The sequence below is a fragment of the Mauremys reevesii genome, linkage group 1, assembly GCF_016161935.1.
Source record: "Mauremys reevesii isolate NIE-2019 linkage group 1, ASM1616193v1, whole genome shotgun sequence".
In the NCBI taxonomy this organism is placed as follows: domain Eukaryota; kingdom Metazoa; phylum Chordata; order Testudines; family Geoemydidae; genus Mauremys; species Mauremys reevesii.
The window spans coordinates 116,301,486-116,323,749 of NC_052623.1; the positions used below are offsets into that span (position 1 = coordinate 116,301,486).

The following is a 22,264-nucleotide window of genomic DNA, read 5'->3' on the forward strand; positions in this document are numbered from 1 at the left end:
ACTTCCAAATAACAATGCTTGGGGTGTGCTTCTTAACGGCATGTAGTAATAACATTATAATGCAATATTTGCAAATATCAGAGGGACTAAACTCTGTCTTTAAGGACAAATCCTCATCTGCAATAAATCAAAACAGCTCCTTTACAATCAAATGAGGAACTGCTCTAAAATTTCAAAGTCCATGCTTGATTTTTCACACTGCAAGTAGTTTTGTTGCTTAAATCTAAATTCACAAAACTTAAGTCTTTGAGGCTAAGTTTTCTATTGAATACTTATCTGTAACATGGAGAATGCACAGGACAACTCTTAAGTTTCACAACATCTGACAAATGTTAGCCGAACATGTTCTAGAGTGCATACAAGAACAATTTCAGGTATTTGAATTTGCTGGTAATCTGATTTGATCCAAACATTTAATCAGAAGTTTATAAAACAATCTCTGCTTTATTCTTCAAAAATAAACAGATTTTATTGTTCAGAAAAAAATCATGCTGTTTCTATAGATATAAAAGGCTCAATCCCACATGAGGTGCTGAGTGCCCGTGACTCCCATTGATTTCAGTAGGAGTTGGAGGATGCTCAGCACTTTGTGCAGGAACAATCTCATACAAAACATTAGCAAGAATATATTTTATTAAATAGTTGAAAGCTGGTCTATTCCTTATCCTGTTGTACCACAAAAAAGGCTAACCCCTGGTTAAAGAAACACTTGACTGGTTATTATTAATCTGCTGCTTTTTTCTATTCTACAGCACTTTACAGAAAAAAGTGTCTTCCAGAGAGATACCTGCATGAGCAAAATCCCTGACAAAGAGTATCAGACCAAGAACATTTTATTCCACAGGGGTTTCAGTCAAACACATACAAAAAGAAATTTTAAGCGCAAACAGTTGTGTTTAAACTCTAAAGCTAACTGCCTTTCTCCACAATCTATTCCCATCAAAACCATTGTGCTTTATGGAAGACAACTGAATCGCTTCATTTGTCATACCTAATAACAGAATAAACTGGATGTGATGTGAATATTGATCACAATATAAATTGTGACCTTTCTTTAGAGCTCAACAGCTCTTGAATATTAAGACTGATAAACGAAGACTATAGCTTAGAATTTCAACTGTCAGCATTTGTCAGATATGAAATAATCTAGGTAACCGCATAAAATAAAGAACCTTTGAAAATTATAGCTTCTAGCAAAACAAAGTCTTATAACCCTCCTTTCTCCCAAAAATGCACAAATATTTCTTCACTTTCCTTTGAGAAATATGTATTACTATAGCACTACTGATGAATGTAGAATGGTTTTCTATTGTTACCAATGGGACAGTTTACACATTTCCCCCATAATTTACAGAACCTAATATCAGAAGTCTGACAGAGCACATAGTCTATTCAACAAATCCAATCTAATACATGTAACTGAAATAAAACCTACTGAAATTAAAGTCTGGTTTTGTTTATAGCAACGGTTGCAAGTTTTAGAAGAAATCAAAACTGTAAATTTATCCTAAGAATAGTAAGCTTTACGTTAGAGAGTGATTCAAACACATTCTACATGAAATTTCATTGGAAAAAACAACTGCAGATTTTAAAATGATTTTACCACAGTAACATCCCAACCTGAAAAAGTGAACTTACAATCTTGCATAAAAGTCACAAAATTCTTTGTATACTTTTATGTCACTGTGCCTACGTTGTAATTTTGACACTGCTTTCTCGCCTTCATTTCCATTGGTATTATGGACATCATGAATACCACTGTGTGGAACTTCTTCATTCTCTGGAATCATATAGGAGTGAGCTCTGCTTTGGAATTCCATATTTTCCATAATTGGAAATTCAATTAATTTAATCCTTATTTTTTAAAAAAAATCAACTGCTATTGTGCAAAGAAGCTGCAGACAATAAAGTTGGGAGCCACAATATGCAGGACTTCCCCTTGTTCCCAGCAAAGTGATTTACTTCCACAGTTTCACATCAGTTAGCTAGGCTTGCCGAGCCCTCTGCTAGAGTTTCAAGTTAAAAGTTTACCAGTAGAGGAGTTAAAATGACATGCTGTGATTTGCTAAGATGCATTGGAACACATTCCATTACAAGGTTGTAATACAAACTTGGGCAGTACATACAGTCTTCACTATCTATTGCTGATAATAAGAATTCCATTCAGACACAGAAGAGCTATTTTATGATAAGCATATATGACTCAACATATTCACTGTCAAACTCATTAATAGTTACTATTTACTGGGGAAAATGGTTCCAATAATACTGTATCATGAACACACCAAGAAAAGTATTCTATATCATTAGATACAGATTGCTTTAAAGTTCCGTTAGCCCAGATTGTAAAATTAATCTTTTACAATGTGTGCTCCTTATGTATCTTCTCAGTCAAATGTGCTGAGTTTATTGATAAACATTTTTCTTTCTGCCAGCATTGCAAAGAAGATATAGCTACAAGTGGATAGGTTATTTTCTATTTTGTCTCACACATCATTAGCTGAACTGCCAAATAAGTTCTAGTTGCTGATGTATAATCTTGATTTTAAGTTACCAGGTTGTGTTTACAGCACTGCACTGACAGATAAATCCCATATAGATCTGAAAGCTGAATGAATTTAATATGGCTATTAGGGAAGGGAGGGGGGCAACAGATTAAAAGGATGTCAACTGTCCTATCATCACAATGATGATGACTTCTGAAGCTGACTATATACCATTTCAGAGAATCATAGAATATCAGGGTTGGATGGGACCTCAGGAGGTCATCTAGTCCAACCCGCTAGCTTTTCCTCTCTCTGCTTCTCAAATTGACCCAGGAAAGTCTGTTCATATTGGTTTTATTATACAGTAATTATTTTAATGTAACATTCAATTTGATATGAGTCCCTGCACTCCAACTGCAGATTTTTTAGTAGGAGAAGTTGTTCTATCCCAGGAGATTAAGTACCTTTACTCTTTCTGGAAGGAAAAAAAGTCTGGATTTGCAGGCAATAGTTATACTCCTTTGTCACATTTTAGTCAGCTATGATAGGCCCAGCCTCTGACAGCTTAGGACTTCAAACCAAAATGGATTTTTGAAAGTTCTTTCAAGTAACTGACACCTCATGTTCAACTCAGTTTTAGTAGCAACTGATTACAAAAATGAATAGTAAACCATATGTATTTTGCCTTTTCTGCAAGAGGGTTTCGGTATCCAGAGAATTTGCTTGTTAGAGGGAAGTCTGAGAAAGTGAGGAAGGAGAATAGGGGGAAGGAAGTGCGAACAAATATACAGTTTAGGAACAGCAAGCAACACAGGGGTCTTACAAAAAACCCTGACAAAAATCAAGGGATTTCCATTCAAATCTTTCATTTTTAATAAACGCCAGTGTCTTTGAAAAGAAAAGGAAGAATCCATTCCAAAGGACCTGTTTGCATGACAATTTTAAAACAAATTTGAAAGTGTTTTCTGGCATGGTTGGCTCTAAACATGATTTGAATCCACACACAATATGATTAAAAAGTCTGTCACCCTTGGCAGAGGCCTAGCCTAGCACACGGTACCCAGTTCAGCAGGGCACGCTATTTTGCAGCTTTGCATAGAACACTCTCTTAGCACATGGTTAGGTAGCATGTGAGGTTCAGATGCACAAACATAGCTGTGATATCAGAAAAGATGCTGTGTGGACACAAACTGAATCATGTCACTTGTACATGGTTAAGCTGACTGTGCATCTAACCAATCATAAAAAATCACACTTAAAAATGTAGTGTGGACAGGGCTATTGTCCCACCAACCTTAAACTTTGTTTACTGATATTTGACAAGCAAACATTTTTTCCTCCCTTTTTTCACTGTAACTTTGAAGTAGAATATGTGGCATGTGTATGAGAGGAGATAAAATTTGTAATTGTTTCTTTGGAGCTGGTGTGATATAAAAGGATACTTAAAAAACATGTTTTAGAGTCATGGTACCCTGGTTCAACTAACAGTGCTGCTATCACAGTAATAGTCATGTGTTCAGTATCCCTCCTGCCCTGATCCTGGTGCTCAGTGCTAGTATCGCAGGCTGCGTCCATACTAGAATACGATGTACCCGCTGACAGCAATGCTGTGTCTGTCACAGTGAACTTTCTAGCACAGACAGGGCTGAGGCTGTAGCACTATGTCCTGACGCCCCTGGTCAGAGGATAGATTCAGAACATGGTGCTGGAAAAATTGGGAGCCCTGACTACATAGCACTTTTACTGCTCCTGCGGAATCTCTATCATTGGAGATTTTTAACAGCAGGTTAGACAAACACCTCTCTGGGATGGTCTAGACAAACACCTCTCATGGATAGTCCTGCCATGAGTGCTGTGGACTGGACAAGATGACCTCTCGAGGTCCCTTCCAATCCTACGATTCTATGATTCTACTGCTGCACCAGTGACGAACAACAGGCACTGTAGGTATAGCAATGGAGATGTAGCCACTGTGATGTTCCTTGTCCTCTTCCATATTAGCTCTATTGGAAATGCAGGATCAAAACGAATACAGTACTATAGTAAGGTCGCAACAGCAGTTTACATAGAGAGGTGATTTGGTTCTCACTTGGGGCTCTTTTCTTAGTTTAAGGTTTATATTTTAGATTGGTGGAGTTAAACTGCACAAATGCAACCTCCTTTAAAAAAAATGTTCCCCTAAAACCTTAAAAAAACCCAAAACCTGTTTGAATTTGAAACTCCCTCTCTACATGTAAAGTGCTGCTGCACTCTACCCTAGTATCACTATTCTTTTATTAATCTTCTCCCATATACCTATGAGTGCTCTTCTCAGGGTGGAATTGACTTCCCAATGATACCTTAGTTGACCCAAAAAAGGTCAATGTAAACTCAAAAATAGATACATATGTCCAATGTTTGTGCTGGTAGTCAGCTAGTGTAGCACCTTCTGTTTAAATGATTTAAATGTTGCTCCAATTCAGAGAAATTTATTTAGGAGTTTTGATAGATGTATTAATTACTATTTTGTAAAAACACAAGATACTTTTTTGTATTCTAGATGCTTTTACAGTTCCTGTCCTCTTCATTCAATGACAGAGTGCCGTTTTGGCATTTAAAAACTGAGTGTTAATGGTTGTCAAAGCTCTAGCCCCAGAGCTGCAGTCTAATCATGTCAATTCATCCAGCTGCTGCAGGATGAACTAAGGAGTTCAACAGGAGCACTAAGTCAACATGTCGAAAATCCTAATGAAACTATAAAGTTACCACACATGTTTGATGGACAATTTTTTAGTCTTAATATCTCAGTAAGTCATTATTTTTAAAGCAGCAAAAGAAAACGAAAAAGAAAAATGACAGGCTGTTGTGGATCAATCACTTGCCAGAACAGTTTATGAACTAGTTTTTGTGCTTTAAAAGCCCTCAAATCATCTTAAATGGGCAAAACCTCTTGGGCCAGATTCTGTTCTTACATATACCAGTGTCACTCCATTTCAATGCAACTCCCCTATACATCTATGCTCTCATTTCCCTGCTCCCCCTGCTGATGCCTAAGCTTTTCCCAATCTTTTTACCTTACTGTTTCCTTCATCCCTTTCCCCAGTCTTAGATCTGTGAACTTCTAATTTGCTCCACTCAGCACCCAAAACAATCTCCCTGTCCTCTTCCACCCAAGCCTCCTCTTCTTGCATGTCCTTCTTCAAAAATACCACTTCCTAAAGGGGAGGCGGAGGGCACGAATATCGATTCTTTACCCATTCTCTTCAGTTGTCCTCTGTATTCTTATTTGTCTTTTCTTGTTTAGATAGCTAGCAGTGCCGAGCCTCTCAGGAGGCTGCCATAAATTGAGGACCCCAGGGGCTCCTCTAATTTATGCTCTGGCCCTTTTCAGCTCCTGCAGCAGTCTAGAATCCCAAGAGAGCAAAGGTGGCTTTCTCGCCTTTTGTGCTGTGCCAAGAGGCGCAGTACAGAATCTCAACCTGCCTCTTCTTATCTGTGGTGTAAAACACTGGGCAAACTTCTGATGCCACAGAAACGTTTTGTAATAATAATGAAAGTGCACCCTGAGTTGCATATCAAAAGTTTTCATGGCACGTTGGCCATGTGGCTCTGGTTCTCCTCATTAGGAGTGGTATCAGCTACAAAAAGTTGTGTTTACCTCAAGATCTGAGTCCACAAAGGCTGTTTTAATCTTGTTGGCTGGTTTTAGAGCCAGATTCCTTAAAGTGACATGACTACAAATGTTAAATAAATAAAAGGAGCCTGATTCTGAACTTCTACCAGTTTACACTGCCATGAGTTAGAAGTGACACTGGTTACAATGGAAAGAGACTGATATAAGTAAAAATCTTACTCGGAAATTTGGCCCCAAAAGATTTTGACCATTTACAAGGATTTTTGTGCTTTTAAAACACAAACGCTAGGCAAGGGATTAATCCACAACAGATGAGGCTCCTGCATTCGATATGGCACGAGATAGGACTCCAATCGAGGGATTCTAGGATGAACCTTCTGAAAAATCAGATTCATAATGAGGACACAGATACAACCCCAACTGTAATGTCACATAAGGTGGATGATACCATATAAGTTGTTTTAATTAACAGAAGCTGTAACGTTTGCTACTAAGTCAATTCTACAGTACATGAAGAATTATTTAAAACTGTCTTTTGTCTAGTGAGTATTAAAACCAGGCTGAATATTTTGGGTATCTGTCTTAGATCAAAGGGGGGGACTTTTATAGAGAAAGTTCAGCAGGACTTGCTGCTCGTAGAACATTTTACTTCATTCCACAAATAGATGTGCAGAACAGTCACAGCTCCAAACTAGGTGCTTGGCAATAACAGCTGCCATTGGTGACTTAATTGCACTACAGTGAAATAATGTTGTCTGCCTCATCTGAAAGGCTGCTGTGTCACTGCTGACCTCCTGAAAGCAAAGCAGCTACATTCCCTGTACGAGGTCAAGTTATTGCAGAGCAGGATAAAAACTCACAGCACAATCTTCCCCCTCCATAACCGTGACACATAAAAGGATGATTTAAATTTTAAATAAATTAATCAGCAGCCTTTGTGCAACGGAACACACATAAATATACAGTCAGTAGTTAGAAAAAAGTCATTCAATTTCCACTTGCTATTACCGTAAATATACATGGCTTTCCAGGACCCTGCATAAAATTCTACACTGACTTTTTTTAAAGTGCTGAATTGGATTCTCCTCCTCATCATTAAACTTAAAATTTAATATGGTCTTAAGTGACCAGAATATTAGTTTTTGTAATTGTTGGGCAAGTGATCCCTAAATCAAATGGTTCTTACAAATTAATTTGAAGAAAGGAGCAATTCTTCTTTTTCTAGTTTTTTAATTGTAAGTGATGGATGGGATTTTCAGAAGTCCTCAACACTGGCCTAACTCTGCTCCCATTTAAGATGATGAGAAAATACCCACTGACTTCAACATGATCAGAATTAGGTCAAAGTTGAGTGTTTCCGAAAACTATATTGATTTTTTCACACAGAATTATCTACAGGGTAGATGACAGACAGCCTTTATAACATAATTCGGTATAAACTTATGCCAGTGTAAACAAATGTGCTTGGTATCTGCTACTACAGAGAATTCATTTTCCATTTATTTACTGGAAAGTGAATATTACAGGAATTTGATAAGAGGCATCTTCCCACAAGGATCTTTATAGATCATAATAATCAGTGAAAGTAATCTTAAACTAGAATTTGTGGGAGAGAAGAGATTTCAACAATACTTTTTTTTAAGATGTTTCAGAAAATGGTGTATTTTCTTTTGCTGATGAAAAAAGTTTTCTAGCGAATCCCTGCTTTGTGTGAAATATATAGAATTTTTCTCTTTACACCCTTCTTTAAGTTACCTTTGATTACATTTCTTTTCCTCCCACCACTGTCCCCCATCCAGCTATTCCTGAATACCTTTACGCCAGCACTCCAAAAATATACCACAACATATCAGAAGTACTTTAACACCTTTGCAGTGAGACATTGCATGAAATAGCTTATCCATAAAATAGGCACCCTACACTTACTGGGCTGTGCTGCAAGAACTCATGCTATATTCAACTCTTGAATGTTAGTAAATTTTTAAGCAGTTATATATACACGAGTGCTTTTTATAGAAAAACATTAGAATCCATTTAGAATTTAATTTTACAGTGTGAACTATAAAAAGTGTCAGGTACTGGACACCTATTGCTAGACACGTACGTCTTATTGACTCAGAGAAGAAGCGAGGTCCTACATTGACTGGATAGCATTTTCTCTTTGCGTGTGTCTGTAACAACATTTGAGCACCACATCTGATCAAAACCAAAATTTCAGGAAACTCTCAAGGCAATAATAGGCAGATCCCTATTGATTTTGGGTAAAAGTGGAAAACTGGAAGCAGGAAATGGGAAACATATAGGGTAAGTCTACAATTAAAAACCCGGGACTGGCCAATGCCAGCTGATTTGGGCTCGCAGGGCTTGGGCTAAGGGGCTGTTTAACTGAGGTGTAGATATTCTGGCTCAGGCTAGAGCCTGCAAGGTGAGACCCAGAGCTGAGGCTGCAGCCCGAGCCTGAGCATCTCCACCACAATTAAACAGCTCCATGGCCTGAGTCAGCCGACACAGGCCAGCTGTGGGTGTCTAACTGCAGTGTAGACATAGCCACAGAGCTCCCTGCATCTAATTAGCAGACTCAGCAGCTTCAGCCAGGCCTGTTATATGTTTACACAGCAAATAAAAACTCAGGGCTGGTCGCCCATGCCAGCCAACTCAGGCTCATGGGGCTCAGGCTGTGGGGCTGTTTCACAGCTGTGTAGACATCCAAGCGTGGGCTGGAGGTGCCCAAGCTCCCACCTCGGTGGGTCCTAGAGCCTGGACTCCAGCCCGAACCCCACGAATCCAAGTTAGCTGACATGGACCAGCGGTAGGTGTCTAGTTGCATGTAAACATACCCTAATTGTCTATAGATTAAAGAACTGGTTCATGTCAGCCATTAAAACTTTCCAGCCCAATTCCTCCCATCTCAGTTCTGCCCATCCTCCCAAGATGAGCTCTATACTCAAAAGCTTGAATGCCTGTCCTCTCCTTCACCAACAGAAGTTGGTCCAATAAAAGATATTAAACTGATAAGAACAGATACAATTTAGAAAATGCTTTCTCTCAAATATCCTGGAATTGACATGGCTACAACTACATTGCACACATCCTCCCAGGAGTTTAACATGTTGACATCATGAATGACTTATCTCCCAGACAGAAAAAAAACCCGTAAGAATTGGAGGGCATGGGGGAAGACAGGCACACAGAGCCTCTAGCGTGGGCGGGGGGAGAGGGGGGAAATGAGAGCCTCGAATGAGAAGAGTGAAGAAGTCGGGGGGCAAGCAGACCCTGACATGATGCAAGGGGTGGGAGGATTCCAGGGAGTCCCTGAAACAGAGGGGAATGGGAGTGTGCCACACAGGGAGGTTGTGCGGGGAATGGAGAGATACAAGGAGCCCCTCATGTGTGCAATGAGCTCCGCCTGCAGAAGCTACAAAGCATTTGACCCCACCAGTAAATTCTATTTTGATCATCATTTCTTGTAACTATAAACACAAATCTGCAATATTGATCTTTATATTTTCTATGAAACTTCATGTCCTAGTGAACTTTGGTCATGCTGGGTTACAGTACTTCCCTTTGAAAATAGCAGTTTCCTTTCCCAATACCAGGTATTTAATAAATATAATCTATCATTACGTATTGTCACAGATGCTGTTCTAAACAATAAGCATGTAAATTTAAAGGAGAAATTATATTAAATGTTAGTCCTGCATTAGCCATCTTCTTACAGTAGCTACAACTGATGTTTTTATAAGCTGAATGCCATGACCTGAACAGTTCATCCAGCAGCTATAATTAATATCTTGACTAAACTGAACACCCGGCCTTCCATGAAAGCCTTCTTGTATGTCCATGTAGTTCCTTATATGGTTGGGATAACTGTCAACACCAGACGTTCTGGCTCTAAACTACATTCTTATTATAGCAATGACTCCACTGGAGACTCCGCACTGATGGACTGACCTTCAGCTGCGGTGGTGGAGGAGAGTGTTTATTTCTTTACTGAGTCACATGTCAGTCTTATATAAATCTCTTCTTAAGTAGACAAAGATATTAGCATTGATAGAATCTATTTTATTTCACCTTTCACCTTACTGTAAGCTTTTCTTGTCTAAAATATTCTATAACTTCTGTTAGTGACTTTAGAAGTCTGTTAAGTTTTTAGCTGTTTGAACTAAACAAGCTGTGTTGGGGAGAGAAGGAAGATCTGCTTTCTTCATCAAGCTCATCTATTGACACAACACTGTTTTTTCCTGCCATAAAGATTAAGTCACATCCCTTAACCACTTTGGTTTTAAACATTGCATTTTATTTCTCAAATATTCATCACTGCATTATCAAGTTCCAACATCAGAAAGGAGAGAATGGAAAATAGCTAAACAGCCCGTATTTAGTTTCCCCCTTAAATATTCTGGTTAACACATTCTAACAGCCAGCAACAGAGTAAGTATTCATTGTAATTGTACTTGGACCATGAGACAAATGTGAATAAATATATTAGCAAAAAAAGCTAGCACAAAATGTCTGCTTTCAGAGATTTTAAGATCCAAACAGACCATTACGATCATCTAGTCTGATCTCTTCCATAACACAGGTCAAAACCCCTCACTTTATACTGTGTATTTAGGGCTTACTCCCTCAGAAACAAGTATGTGAATTTCAGTACCACCAACTGTAAAATAAGAGATGCCAAACACTTTCTAAACCCAGGGCTATGGGTTTACAGTTGGTTTTTTTAGACTTTTCTAAAGTGACAGGCACCAGGGTATGTCCCCATTGTCTAATGTTAAATGAGTAGAGTATGAATGAACAATTGAAATACATACTCGAGAACAATAGGGACAGATTGGGTGAGGAAAGATGAGGAAGGAAAGATGAAGAAAGTGGTTACAATTTGAGAGTTATTTTAAATAAAGAATTCAGTTTAATCCTAATGACTGCTTTGCATACTTCAGTCAAAATTCATCACAACTAACATGGCAATTTACTTAGCTGTCCCAAGGCGACAATGCTAGCATTTGCTATTTAAAAAAGCAAACTTAGTCCAGCCTAACGTGCACACACTTCCTTGTGAACTGAATGTATGCTGTTAGAGGTTAGTACAGAGCCCACTAAAACATTGATTTTGCTACTGGTTTAATAATCAAAGTCTTCAAAAGGAGAAACATAAACATTTCTCATTGAAAAGGCCTAAATAAAGTAAAGTCAACAGCAGGAAAATACAAACACTGTTTATTAGAACAAAAGCAAACAGGCCAGCTCAGGTAATCTGATTCTTATCTACAGCATGGATGATAACAGTTTTCAATAGCTGCTTAGACCAGGAAACATGGAGTAACCAGATTTACTAAACAAACTTTCTGCCAAGGACATTATCAATCATTAAGAGTGTGACATGCACAGGTTTAATATACAGAAATACAAAAGGACATTTCACACTTTCTTCACCTTCATTCATTCTTTTTTTGGTACAAAAGCCTTTTGAATCTTTTATAAAAGCATAGTTGGAAAAAACAGGGGGGAGGGACAATTGTAGCAGGGTTGGATATAGATGGAAAAAGTTGAACAGTTTAACAATCTGGAGATTTAAGGTATAGCAAGGGGCAAGCAACAAAGCTCTAGGGAATGCACACTTAAAAAAAATAGTTCAAACCGGTTTATTTTAGAAACAAATTGCCAATACAGACATTTTTGTTACAGTGTGCAAAACTCTTCCGTTTTGGTTCAGAGGTTTATGATAATTTTTATTTTATGTATTCATTTTATGTTTCAACTTCTGTCTGTATGAGTTCACAGCCTGTGATTTTTGCTGTGGTGTCAGGTTCCTTCCAAAACAAAAACCTCAGCCAAAATGACCAAGCTTTGCCTAGCTGATACCTAAAAGCAGAAACAGGAACAGCCTTGCAGAAAGAACTGCAAACCTTTTGGCAAAAGTGGGCAGTTCCTCTCCTCATTAATAAACCCCAAAACATTATGAAAAGCTCATGGAGCTTTTCTAATGAAATTATTGGTTCACGCAAGTACTTTAAAGAAAAATCTAACTGCTACTAAGTTGACTGCTCTGAATATAAAAAACAAGGAATTTGAATTCCTAAGTCCCACAACTCATGAATTCTTATGGAAGAGACCAAGCGAAATGAAGGGGCCTCAAAAAACCATGTGCACTAAGACATCAGATGGCATGCATGACCATTCAGAGTATTATTTAGGTTTGGGACGTACACTAAAATATTATCACTATCTGGCATCCCCAACTCAGTTTATGGTACTCAAGAGAACACTGCGTGGGCTAGATTCACATTTTAAAACACAACTTATTAATTACAGGGACAGAAAAATCAAGAACCCAGACCTCCTCTACTAAAAGACTGGGGTTCACCATTCTTTCCTGCTGTCTGTGAATCAGTCGGTTTTAACCAAGACTAAGTTTTATCTCTGCTACAGAGCATTCCTATGTGGAAAATAATCATTTTATGGCAAATATTGTATTTAAAATCTAGTTTAAAATACTCACACATACATTAAAAATGAAAAGGTATTAGATTAAATGTTATTTATAGAATGTTTTTGATGCAGGTGTTATTTGTTAAACACACTAAGTCTGCATATCAAAAACAGGTTTTAAAATAAGATCTATTTATGAAATGTAACCAACTATCATTGAAAGAAAGAATTCTCACTCCTCTATCTATTTGTCGATATCTACTATAACCATTGTATTTACCACCATTTTATAAAACCACCAGACAAAATTTTATGCCTGGATCATTACAGTAATTTAAGAGGAATGATTGCTCAATTTTCACCTACACAAGTACTGTTTATCACCACCTAGTCATTTGGACTCAAAGGATATTGTCTGATGGTGATTCAATCAAAAGAAATTGTTTAGGAATGATTATGCCACATAAAAAAAGCAGGAGGGTGAGGACGAGAGAGGGTGTTCTCATCATGAGTTACTTTTCATTGCTTAGGGTTAAAGTAAGCTGTGTTCCTCTAATCCTTTGGAAGTGTCAAACTCTCTGGAAGTTACCATAAGAAGTGTCAATATTTCCTCTAATGGTGAGCAGACACTGATGAACCCTCTCTTCACTTAAAACCTCAACAGTCCAAGGATCAAAAATGTTTTTGATTCATGGCCAAAGTTTTCTGGTCCAAAATACAGATTGCTCTGGCAGTATTTCTAGTCACAGCCGTGTACAAAATGTTGGACTCTAAACTTATTTCAATATTTTTATTATTGAATATTTACTGTGTAAAACCTCGATATCTGTACTTCTGCTTTGGTACTGATTGCTGTTGACACTGGTATTGAGCCTCTGCTGATATTTGCACCTTAAAGAAGCTGAAGAAACGATGTATTAACTTTCTTTTAAGTTTTGTGAGACTATTGTGAAATGTTACACATTAATATTCAACAGCCAAAGTTTAGGAATTCTGCAAATTTGCTTCCTCTGCCTTCCCTCCGCTCTCAGTATCCTGCAGAGTTCAGAAGCTCTGCAGGGTCCCTATTGCCTCATCTCACTCCTCCAAGTCAGCTCCTCACTGTTTCGCCTATGAGCACTAATAGGTCTGCAGGGAGGCAAAGTCCATAGGCATCTTATGAGATCTAACTAGGGGTCTGTCTGATGAGAGCTTTTTAGATTTTACATTGGGGATGCTTGGCACCCTGCATAACCTTTAAATGCTATGGGGCACTGAGAAATGGATGGCCCAGGACACGGCTGAACTGCTTCAGGCTTTACAAACTAGGGCTCCAATTCAGCAAAGCATTTAAACACATGCTTAACTTTAATCATATGCTTACATCCCAAGTTCCTTAAGTATGTGCTTAACTGGAGTCTAAAGCAATTTGTCTGTAAAACGGCTTAGTACTTCAGTGCACGAAATTAAGAGTTGGCGTTCACCAGGCGAATACAAAACTGATCCAGTAGTTTTCAACTGTCAATGTCTCTCAATACGGAGAAAACTTTATAAGATATCTTCTGTGACAAGAGAATAGAGTGACTAACTACTCGAATAACTGATGAAAACTAAATGAAGAAAGTTTGTTCCTATTTGTTGTGATTACTGAAAGTGACAAACTATCAGCCATTCCACAAGTTCTTAAAATTTTAACTTTAATTTTACTTAGTAGGGACCTAAAAGAGTTAGTAAGACACTTAGCTCAATTATTTTTTCAAGTGTAATCATTAAACACTAACTGAACAATTGTTTTAATCAATTTTCTTCCAGTTTTTCCAAAATATTCTACCGAATTGTGAAAGTAAATCATAAGAATTTTTCAGGCCAAACAAAGTTAGGAAGGTCAGGGTGGAGGAGGGGGATGTGAAAATAGGACTTATAAAGCTGCCGTTGAATGGCTCCGAATGATTAGTCACAGATGTATGCTTACTATTTCCTCAGCATCCTGTTTTCTGGAGAAAGTAGGGGAGAAAAAATTTACCAGATAGATAGAATTTTTGTAATATCACTTAAAAAAGTATTTCACAACACAGTACAAAAAAATCTCTAAGGAGGTGGTTTTGAAAAATGTTTCACTCTATCATTTTCTAATGATATGTGAATTTAAAATTCTTCATATAGATGAGGTGCTAAGCACAGCAGGAAGAAAAAATAACAATACTTTGTTTTAACATTGTAACAGGTAGCAAAGAGCTTCAAAATACAAACATTAGCAGTGTACACTGAACTTTCACTCAAGATGTCATGATGACTGTACCCCCAATGTACAGTATTCTGGTGTTATCTTGTTTCAAATCTAGGTAAATTATAAAAGTAAAATGGGGATGTGATCAATTTATGAGAACACAAAGAAATTCAAATAGGAGCCACGGAACACAGCTTAAACATGATGAATGTAATGTTCGTCATCACAATGCAGTGCTCAAAACACACTGTTGCAGGCTGATGTACTTTAAGTTTTCAAGTAAAAACATTTGTGATAGTTTATATTCAGTCTGTCTTAAATTAATTTCTGTGGAAAGGGCTAGTAAATCCACTCACCCAGGGTAAGTGGGAAGCTTGACCTGGGAAGTGAAGGGACCCACACACCATCAACCTGTGGTGAATCCAAGCTTTCATTTTAAAAAAAATAGTGTTTAGTCCTGTCATTAAAGCGTTCCATAGATGAACTGTGTGTATATTGATGGGCACTGTCATCTCCCCAGATCTGGAGACAAACAAATCTCATAATTTTGCTAAGCAGCAGCATGGTGAAATTAACAAGACTCCTGGTGGTTTGCTTAGGATATTCAGAAACTTTGCAGAGAGCAGTGAGACTACCAGGAATCATGTCACTTTCACACTGATGCTGAAGCTAATGCCTTGGAAAGCTAGAAGCAGAAACAGAAAACATGGGAGTTATTCACTTAGGGCTTGATTCAGTGCACAATGGCCAAACTCCCACTGACTCCAATTGTGCAGGATCAGGTCTTTGACCAAAAAAACAAGTGCTGTGGAGAGGTAGTGAATGAGAGAGAGAGAAACTCTCTGGATTGCACTTACAGAACTCTGCAGCAACAAAGCATTTTAAAACATTTAAGTACCACCAATCTGTAACCCCTAGAGCTGGGGAAACTGAGGCACTGAGCGCTTAAGTGACTCATCCAACATCATACAAACTGTGGCAGATACAGAAACTGAAGGCAAATTTTCCAATTCACAGTTCTGCACATTAGACAAGTAAAAAAGGGGTCTAGCAGGTAAAGTCTGAAATATTTTCAGATGGTAACTTAATGAAGACACAGCACCATTCACTAAGATGCTATTAAGAGGATTCTACTGCAGACTGAGAATGACAAATTTTAAAATTTATTTGTCAAACCCACATAATTTCCCTACTACACTCCCTGCAGTAGGCGGAAAAAAATGCTTCTGGGCTGATTGATTGGAAATTGGACAGCAGAATTATAAACCTCTGGAAGACAATGATGGAAATAGACTAATACCAGCATTAATGGGTACAGCTTCAAAAGTTAAAGATCTGTTTCCTGTTATGGACCCTCAAAGCCGGCAGTGGATGATCTCTCTCAAAAGTTATGTTAACACAGGAAATTACTCTATTTTCCTACTCTACTTCACCTATCTTTAAGGGATTTTTTTTTTTTAGGGAAAGTCAATGGTATTTTCTTATTTTGTAAACCTTTAGGAATTTAAACCTACATACATATTCTGAATATATTGTTCAATGGTGTAATGCAGAATTACAATGTCCTAATTATTAATTATTTGTATTTTAATGCTTCAGATTAAGTCACATTACACTTAATTTCAAATTAAAAGTTACAAAAAAAAATTAAAAAAATTCAGCAGCAAATATCCATTTAAAGCTCTTTGGCACCAGCCAATATTGATGTTTTTGCAGCAGTCTGTGAAGACTCTGCCAGGAAAATGTGATTTCCAGAAGATGAGGATTAAGCAGGTATCTGGTTTTGAAGAATATATGGAATCATACGTACATCTGAGTTCAAGACAGAAGTTATTATCATACTGGGATTCTCAGACTTTGTGTTCCCATGGTGCTACTCAGTTTTAACACTGATCCATAAAGTAAATTAAATCCAAACTGGGCTCAAGTCCAAGCTCCCACTGTGATCACTAAAGCATTCTGTAACAGTCCCTGTCTCAGGAAAATCCCAGCAGTTAAAACTAGAAAGAACCTTTGCTGCACCCACTCACCCAACACACCAGCTACATGCAGGAACTCAGGGAAGAATATATGCTTAGTATATACATTCTATCAAAATGATGTTCATCACTCCACCTAACAGCCAATAATTGGGCTGAGAGAAAGAGAGTGTCTCTGTCTGTGTCTCTGTCTCTCTCTCTCTCTCTCAGGGATATTAAATCAATTTCCTTACTAAGGACAATGAGTGGGGTAACTGTGCTATTCCCTATACAAACAGGTATGATCACCCTGTGCTTGCTCCCCCAAAAAATAACAATCTAGGAAGACAAGTAACAAAAGAAGGGTAAGGGAGAGGGACACTATAAGGGAGAGAGGCAATAAAGTGCTGGAATAAGGAGAACTAGTAGAGGACATTTACCTGGGCTTCGTTTAAGGTTTTTTCACAATGCCCCATAAGAAGCCACTAAGGGTACATCTCCACTGAAAAAAAACCCCAAACAAACAAAAAAACACCCCTCCAGCCCCCCACTCCCACTGCAGTGAGTCTCAGAACCTGTGTGAACTAATTCAAGCTCATGCTATGAGGAAAAAAATATCAGTATACATCAGGGGCCAGCAACCTCTGGCACGCGGCTCGCCAGGGTAAGCACCCTGGCGGGCCAGGCCAGTTTGTTTACCTGCTGTGTCGGCAGGTTCGGCCGATCACAGCTCCCACTGGCTGCGGTTCGCCATCCCAGGCCAATGGGGGCTGCAGGAAGCAGTGCAGGCCGAGGGATGTGCTGGCCGCGGCTTCCCGCGGCCCCTATTGGCCTGGAGCAGCGAACCGCAGCCAGTGGGAGCCGCGATTGGCTGAACCTGCCGATGCAGCAGGTAAACAAACTGGCCTGGCTCGTCAGGGTGCTTACCCTGGTGAGCTGCGTGCCAGAGGTTGCCAGCCCCTGGTATACATGTTCCCACTCAGGCGGGAGCCTGGGCTCTCAGACCCACCCCACCTTGCCGGGTTTTAGAGCCCAAGCTCCAGCTCAAGCGGGCATGTCTATACTGCTAGCTTTAGTCTCATAGCACAAGCCCTGAGAGCCCCAGTCGGTTGACCTGCCTCTGAGACTCGCTGCTGCGGAGGGTTTTTTGGGTGTGTGGGCGAGCCCCGAGAAAACTAAGTCATACACAAATTTTGGTGCTGGATTAGAAAACAAAGAGCAGGGATGAATGGCCAGTTTCTAACATGGCAAAAGGTTTACAGTGAATTGACCCAAGTACTGGTACTATTTAACATTTAATTACGGTAAATAACGATCTAAAAGAGGGGTTAGTCATGACTACGAAAAATTAACGAAGTGGAGAACTTCAGGGGGATGTTACAAAGCTATACAATAGGGCAACATGATTATGGCATATTAAATTTAGTGCACACAAGTAACGCACTCTGCAAGTAATATTTTATCCTATTGATAGAATCTAAAGTAAATAATACCACTAAGGACAGATCCTAAGGTGTAACTGTGGAGAACTCAATGAAAACAGAGAATGTTCTGCAGTGTTCCATTTAATATTCATGAAAATTAAGGGCTTCCTCCTCCTGAGTTCTCATTCTTCTTCATCTCGTAGTTAATAATCCTGTATTTATAACATTGCAATCTTTTGCCATAGAAATTATTGCAAAATCACAAATAAGGCAGCATGGCAACTACAGGATGAAATAAGAAAATGGGTTAGCAAGGAGCAAAATCCAGCTTAAGCAGAAATAACTTCAGCAATTAGCAAATCTGATAAGAACAATTATGAAAAGAGCAAAAGGACTGAATTTATGTTATAATTTTCATCTATTGAAAACATTTTTTTAAACATAATCAAGTCCCCTCTTAGACATTAACCTTCAAGGCACTTTACAACTCTGGCCCTTCCCTAGTGATCCAATTTTGACATAGGCTGCCTACTGTTTACCTGCTTGCCCTTTTGTCCCATGAACATCTTTGGACTTTCTTCCATTCCACCTCTTACGCTTGGAACGCCTTCCATTAAATTAACCGAAAGGCTACTTACTGACCTCTCCTTCAAATTATTTCTCAGGAGCCACTTCTGCCTCACATGTTGCTTATCTTCATAAATTGTAAGCTACTGAGGGTAGGAATCACGCGCAACTTTATGAAGTGAGTTCTAGCCCATGAAAGCTTATGCCCAAATAAATCTGTTAGTCTCTTAAGGTGCCACAAGGACTCCTCATTGGTTTCAGAGTGGTAGTCGTATTAGTCTGTATCAGCAAAAACAGTCTTTCTGTTTGTGTAGCATCGAACACAATCCAAATCAGGGCTGCTAGGAGCTACCAAGATATCCACATTAAACAAGAATAATGATAATATTACAGCTATAAAGTATGGATCTCATTTATTTGCTTCCAACAGATCTATTTGCAGGTTCTATTTATGAAAGCAGATTCTGATCCCATAAAGACTTTGATACATTATTTAAAACTAGTAAAAAGAGACAAAAAGTAGATAAAGGGCATTGAATATATTAAAAACAATATATACAAAGGAAAGGAAATGTTGAGTGGAGAATGAACCCCTGAACATACCCCATTCAACTGAACTTAATTACTAAGTGATTTTTCAGTCTATACATATGTTATTAACTGAGGGCTGGTCTACACTAAGAAGTTACATCGACACCGCATCATCTCTGAGGGGTGTGAAAAAGCCACACCCATGAGAAATGTAGCTATACCAACCTAACCTCCAGTGTGGACAGCACTAGGCTGATGAAAGAATTCTTCCATTGACCTAGCTATCACCTCTTGGGGAAGTGGATTACCTATGCCAGTGGGAAAACCCCTCTTGTTGGCATAGGTAGTGTCTACACTGAAGTGCAACTGTGGCACAACTACAGCACGGCAACTGTGTTGCTGTAGTGTTTCAAGTGTAGACAAGCGTTTAGTGTAGCAGTTTGTTTTTGTGTACATAAAGCACTACAGTAAAGAACATTCAACTGGTAATGAGGAAAACAAGGACATTTGCCATTAAGAATGACGTGATATAAGACAAGCTCTCCAACATTAATGCACAATGGAGTGCTTAAAGGAGCAGATAAAGAGGTATCCCCAATGGATATAGGTTTTTAAAGAAAAATGCATCTTTTCATTCCCCTTAACTTCTTTGCTGCTATTGGTTTGTTAAAACATTAACGTTCTGTTAATGACTTTGGATTGGAAAACATATGTGTTATATATTATACAGATACATAAATACCCTCAGAAATCTACATAGGCAGAGATTTTAGAATAGAATCTAAGTATATATAGCAGCTTCATTATATGACTTAAGTAACTGATTATTATTGTCATGATAATTGTCATGACAATTAAAAATAATCTCAGTAAATTATTCTAATATTTAGTAAAAAAAATTAAGATGAAATTAAGTTCTTAATCTTAACACAAAGGGACATCTTAAAATGTAAACTTCCATTCTTCTGAAATCAAGTAACACAAATAACAAACCCGCAATTAAAGAAGTAAACTTCTATGAAAAGTTTCAGCACAAAGTGAATTCTGACGGCCTGAAAAAGCAGAGTTTATAAGAAAAAAAGGATGGCATTATAACCCCCATATGAAACAGAAGCACAAAATTGTATGAAGCATTCCAATTATGAAGTTGAAACACGCAAATCAAAACACAGTTTAAAAATAAAAGCAAAGTAAAAGTAATTAGGGGATAGGAAGTACTTCCTCTCCATTGATGCTTTTGCAGCATTTACACAAGAATCCATTACTGAATAACATAAAATGTGAACAGGCTGTTTCCCTATCTAGGAGATAAAAAGTTAGCATTTTCACTGGTCTGAATCTGCATTTACTGAGGCTACAAACTATTATTCTTTCATGTTCCAAATGTAGGCCACTGAAAATCTCATGTAAGATTTTAAAAGGAACTTCATATCGGGAAAATATCCTTAGTCATTAAATGGTTTTCAGATTTTTGGTCACCCTTCCTTCATAAGGTCATGTCAAGTGGTTCTACTGCATTCTTTTGTCTAGAGCCATTTCACAAAGAATCCCTATGAAAAGAAGCATGATCCAACAAGCTGCACTAGACCATCTTAAACAAAGAAAAGCACTACAGAATGACACCAGGAAGATCCCAGAGAAACCAGGCAACTTTGCTTGGCTTCAATTAGAGTGCTTTCGTGATTAACACTGAATTTTAATCTACACTGCAATAACACATACGGGGAAGTTATTTACTAGTAACATTACCAGCTGTCAAAAGTGTACTAGAAAGTTAGAGACAGAGTGCATTTGCCAAATTTAGGAAACGATTCATGCCATTGCCAAAAACTACACTATGACTGGTGCAAACACAGGACATCTGCTTCTTATTAGTCCCTCCTAGATTTATTCTGGTATTTTGGGGTTACTTTTAAATTACACGTTTTACAATGACATTATTAGAATCTCGGTTTGTATTTAGTTTGCTGTAATCATTTAAACAAACGCCTGTTAACTACAAAGGTATCCTGAGCCTTTGTTAACCATTAATGTGCACTCACCTTAGCTTCTCTTCATGTAACCCATGAAGTCCCAAACTATCAGGGCGATCCCGTCTCCTCCTATACAGACCAGAATACGATAACTCTTTCAGTTGTAATGCAGTCATATTTCTCTACCCACAGGGTTTTTTAAAGTTTCTGTTGAGTCGTGCAGCTGCCAAGATGCCTGGAGAGAATATGCTCAGCAGTGGGTCTGCACACCTGCACTCGTCAGAGTTACAAATCTCTCAGCACAGGCAGAGTTGCTGTACTGCTTCCTGTTTCTCATAGGTACACACCCTTCAGAAGGGCACTACATTTCCTTTATCACACCTAAGGGATGCCTGTGGCAAGCCTACCAGGTTCCATGAAAGTTTGTTGGAAATTAAAGCTTAAGTGCCCAGTCATCATGAACAAATTTACAATTTATTATGCAAACTATTCAACTGTCCTTATGCCTCTTGGAATTGGCTAAAAATCTCACGAGCAATTATCTCTTCCATACCATTATTTATAACAAAAAGAGACCCATTAGCACTATAAAATCCAAAGTTACTCAAGCATGTAAGTAAACCAAAAAATTGGAGGTTAATCCAATAAACTGAGCAGCAAGAGGACCTACAAGAACTTTCACATCCAGCATTCAAACGTTCTCTTACAAACCTAGCTGACTAATGCTACCAGTACAAAAACACTTTTCCTCCCAAACTCTAAAAATTAAAACAATCAACTATCAAAAGGACTGCCACTCTGGCATCTGTCTATTTTTCAATGGTGCAAGGTCCTTTGGAGACTATAAAACATGAATGATAAAGTTAAAAGTTTCCTGTAACACAGGAAGGTGACAATCATGGTTTTCCAAGCTGCATGTCTCATTTGAACTGGTAGTGAAAACTATACACTTGAATTTTAAAATAGGTTTAAACAGACCTAAATGTTTTTTTCAAAAATTGATTTTAATCTTGGCACATGTATACAGACTCTTATCCAGGTTTATTTCTAGGGAGAAATTATACATGAACCTAT

The 22,264-nt window shown here is 38.2% G+C and overlaps 1 protein-coding gene across 7 annotated transcripts in view; it reads right to left on the minus strand.

Moving 5' to 3' along the window:
- The window catches only part of LIMS1 (LIM zinc finger domain containing 1), a 129,154-nt gene that overhangs the window by 51,228 nt on the left and 55,662 nt on the right, over positions 1-22,264 (minus strand). The window contains exon 1 of one of the 7 annotated variants that reach the window (XM_039544860.1): positions 21,260-21,381. The exons of 2 other annotated variants lie outside the window; for them this stretch is intronic. In XM_039544860.1, coding sequence (XP_039400794.1) covers positions 21,260-21,366 — 107 coding nt within the window. In that variant the 5' untranslated portion in view covers positions 21,367-21,381. Of the gene's footprint in view, positions 1-1,638; positions 1,990-21,259; positions 21,387-22,264 lie in introns of those variants that run through there. 4 more of the 7 variants (XM_039544844.1, XM_039544852.1, XM_039544834.1 and 1 more) reach the window with 4 other exon arrangements.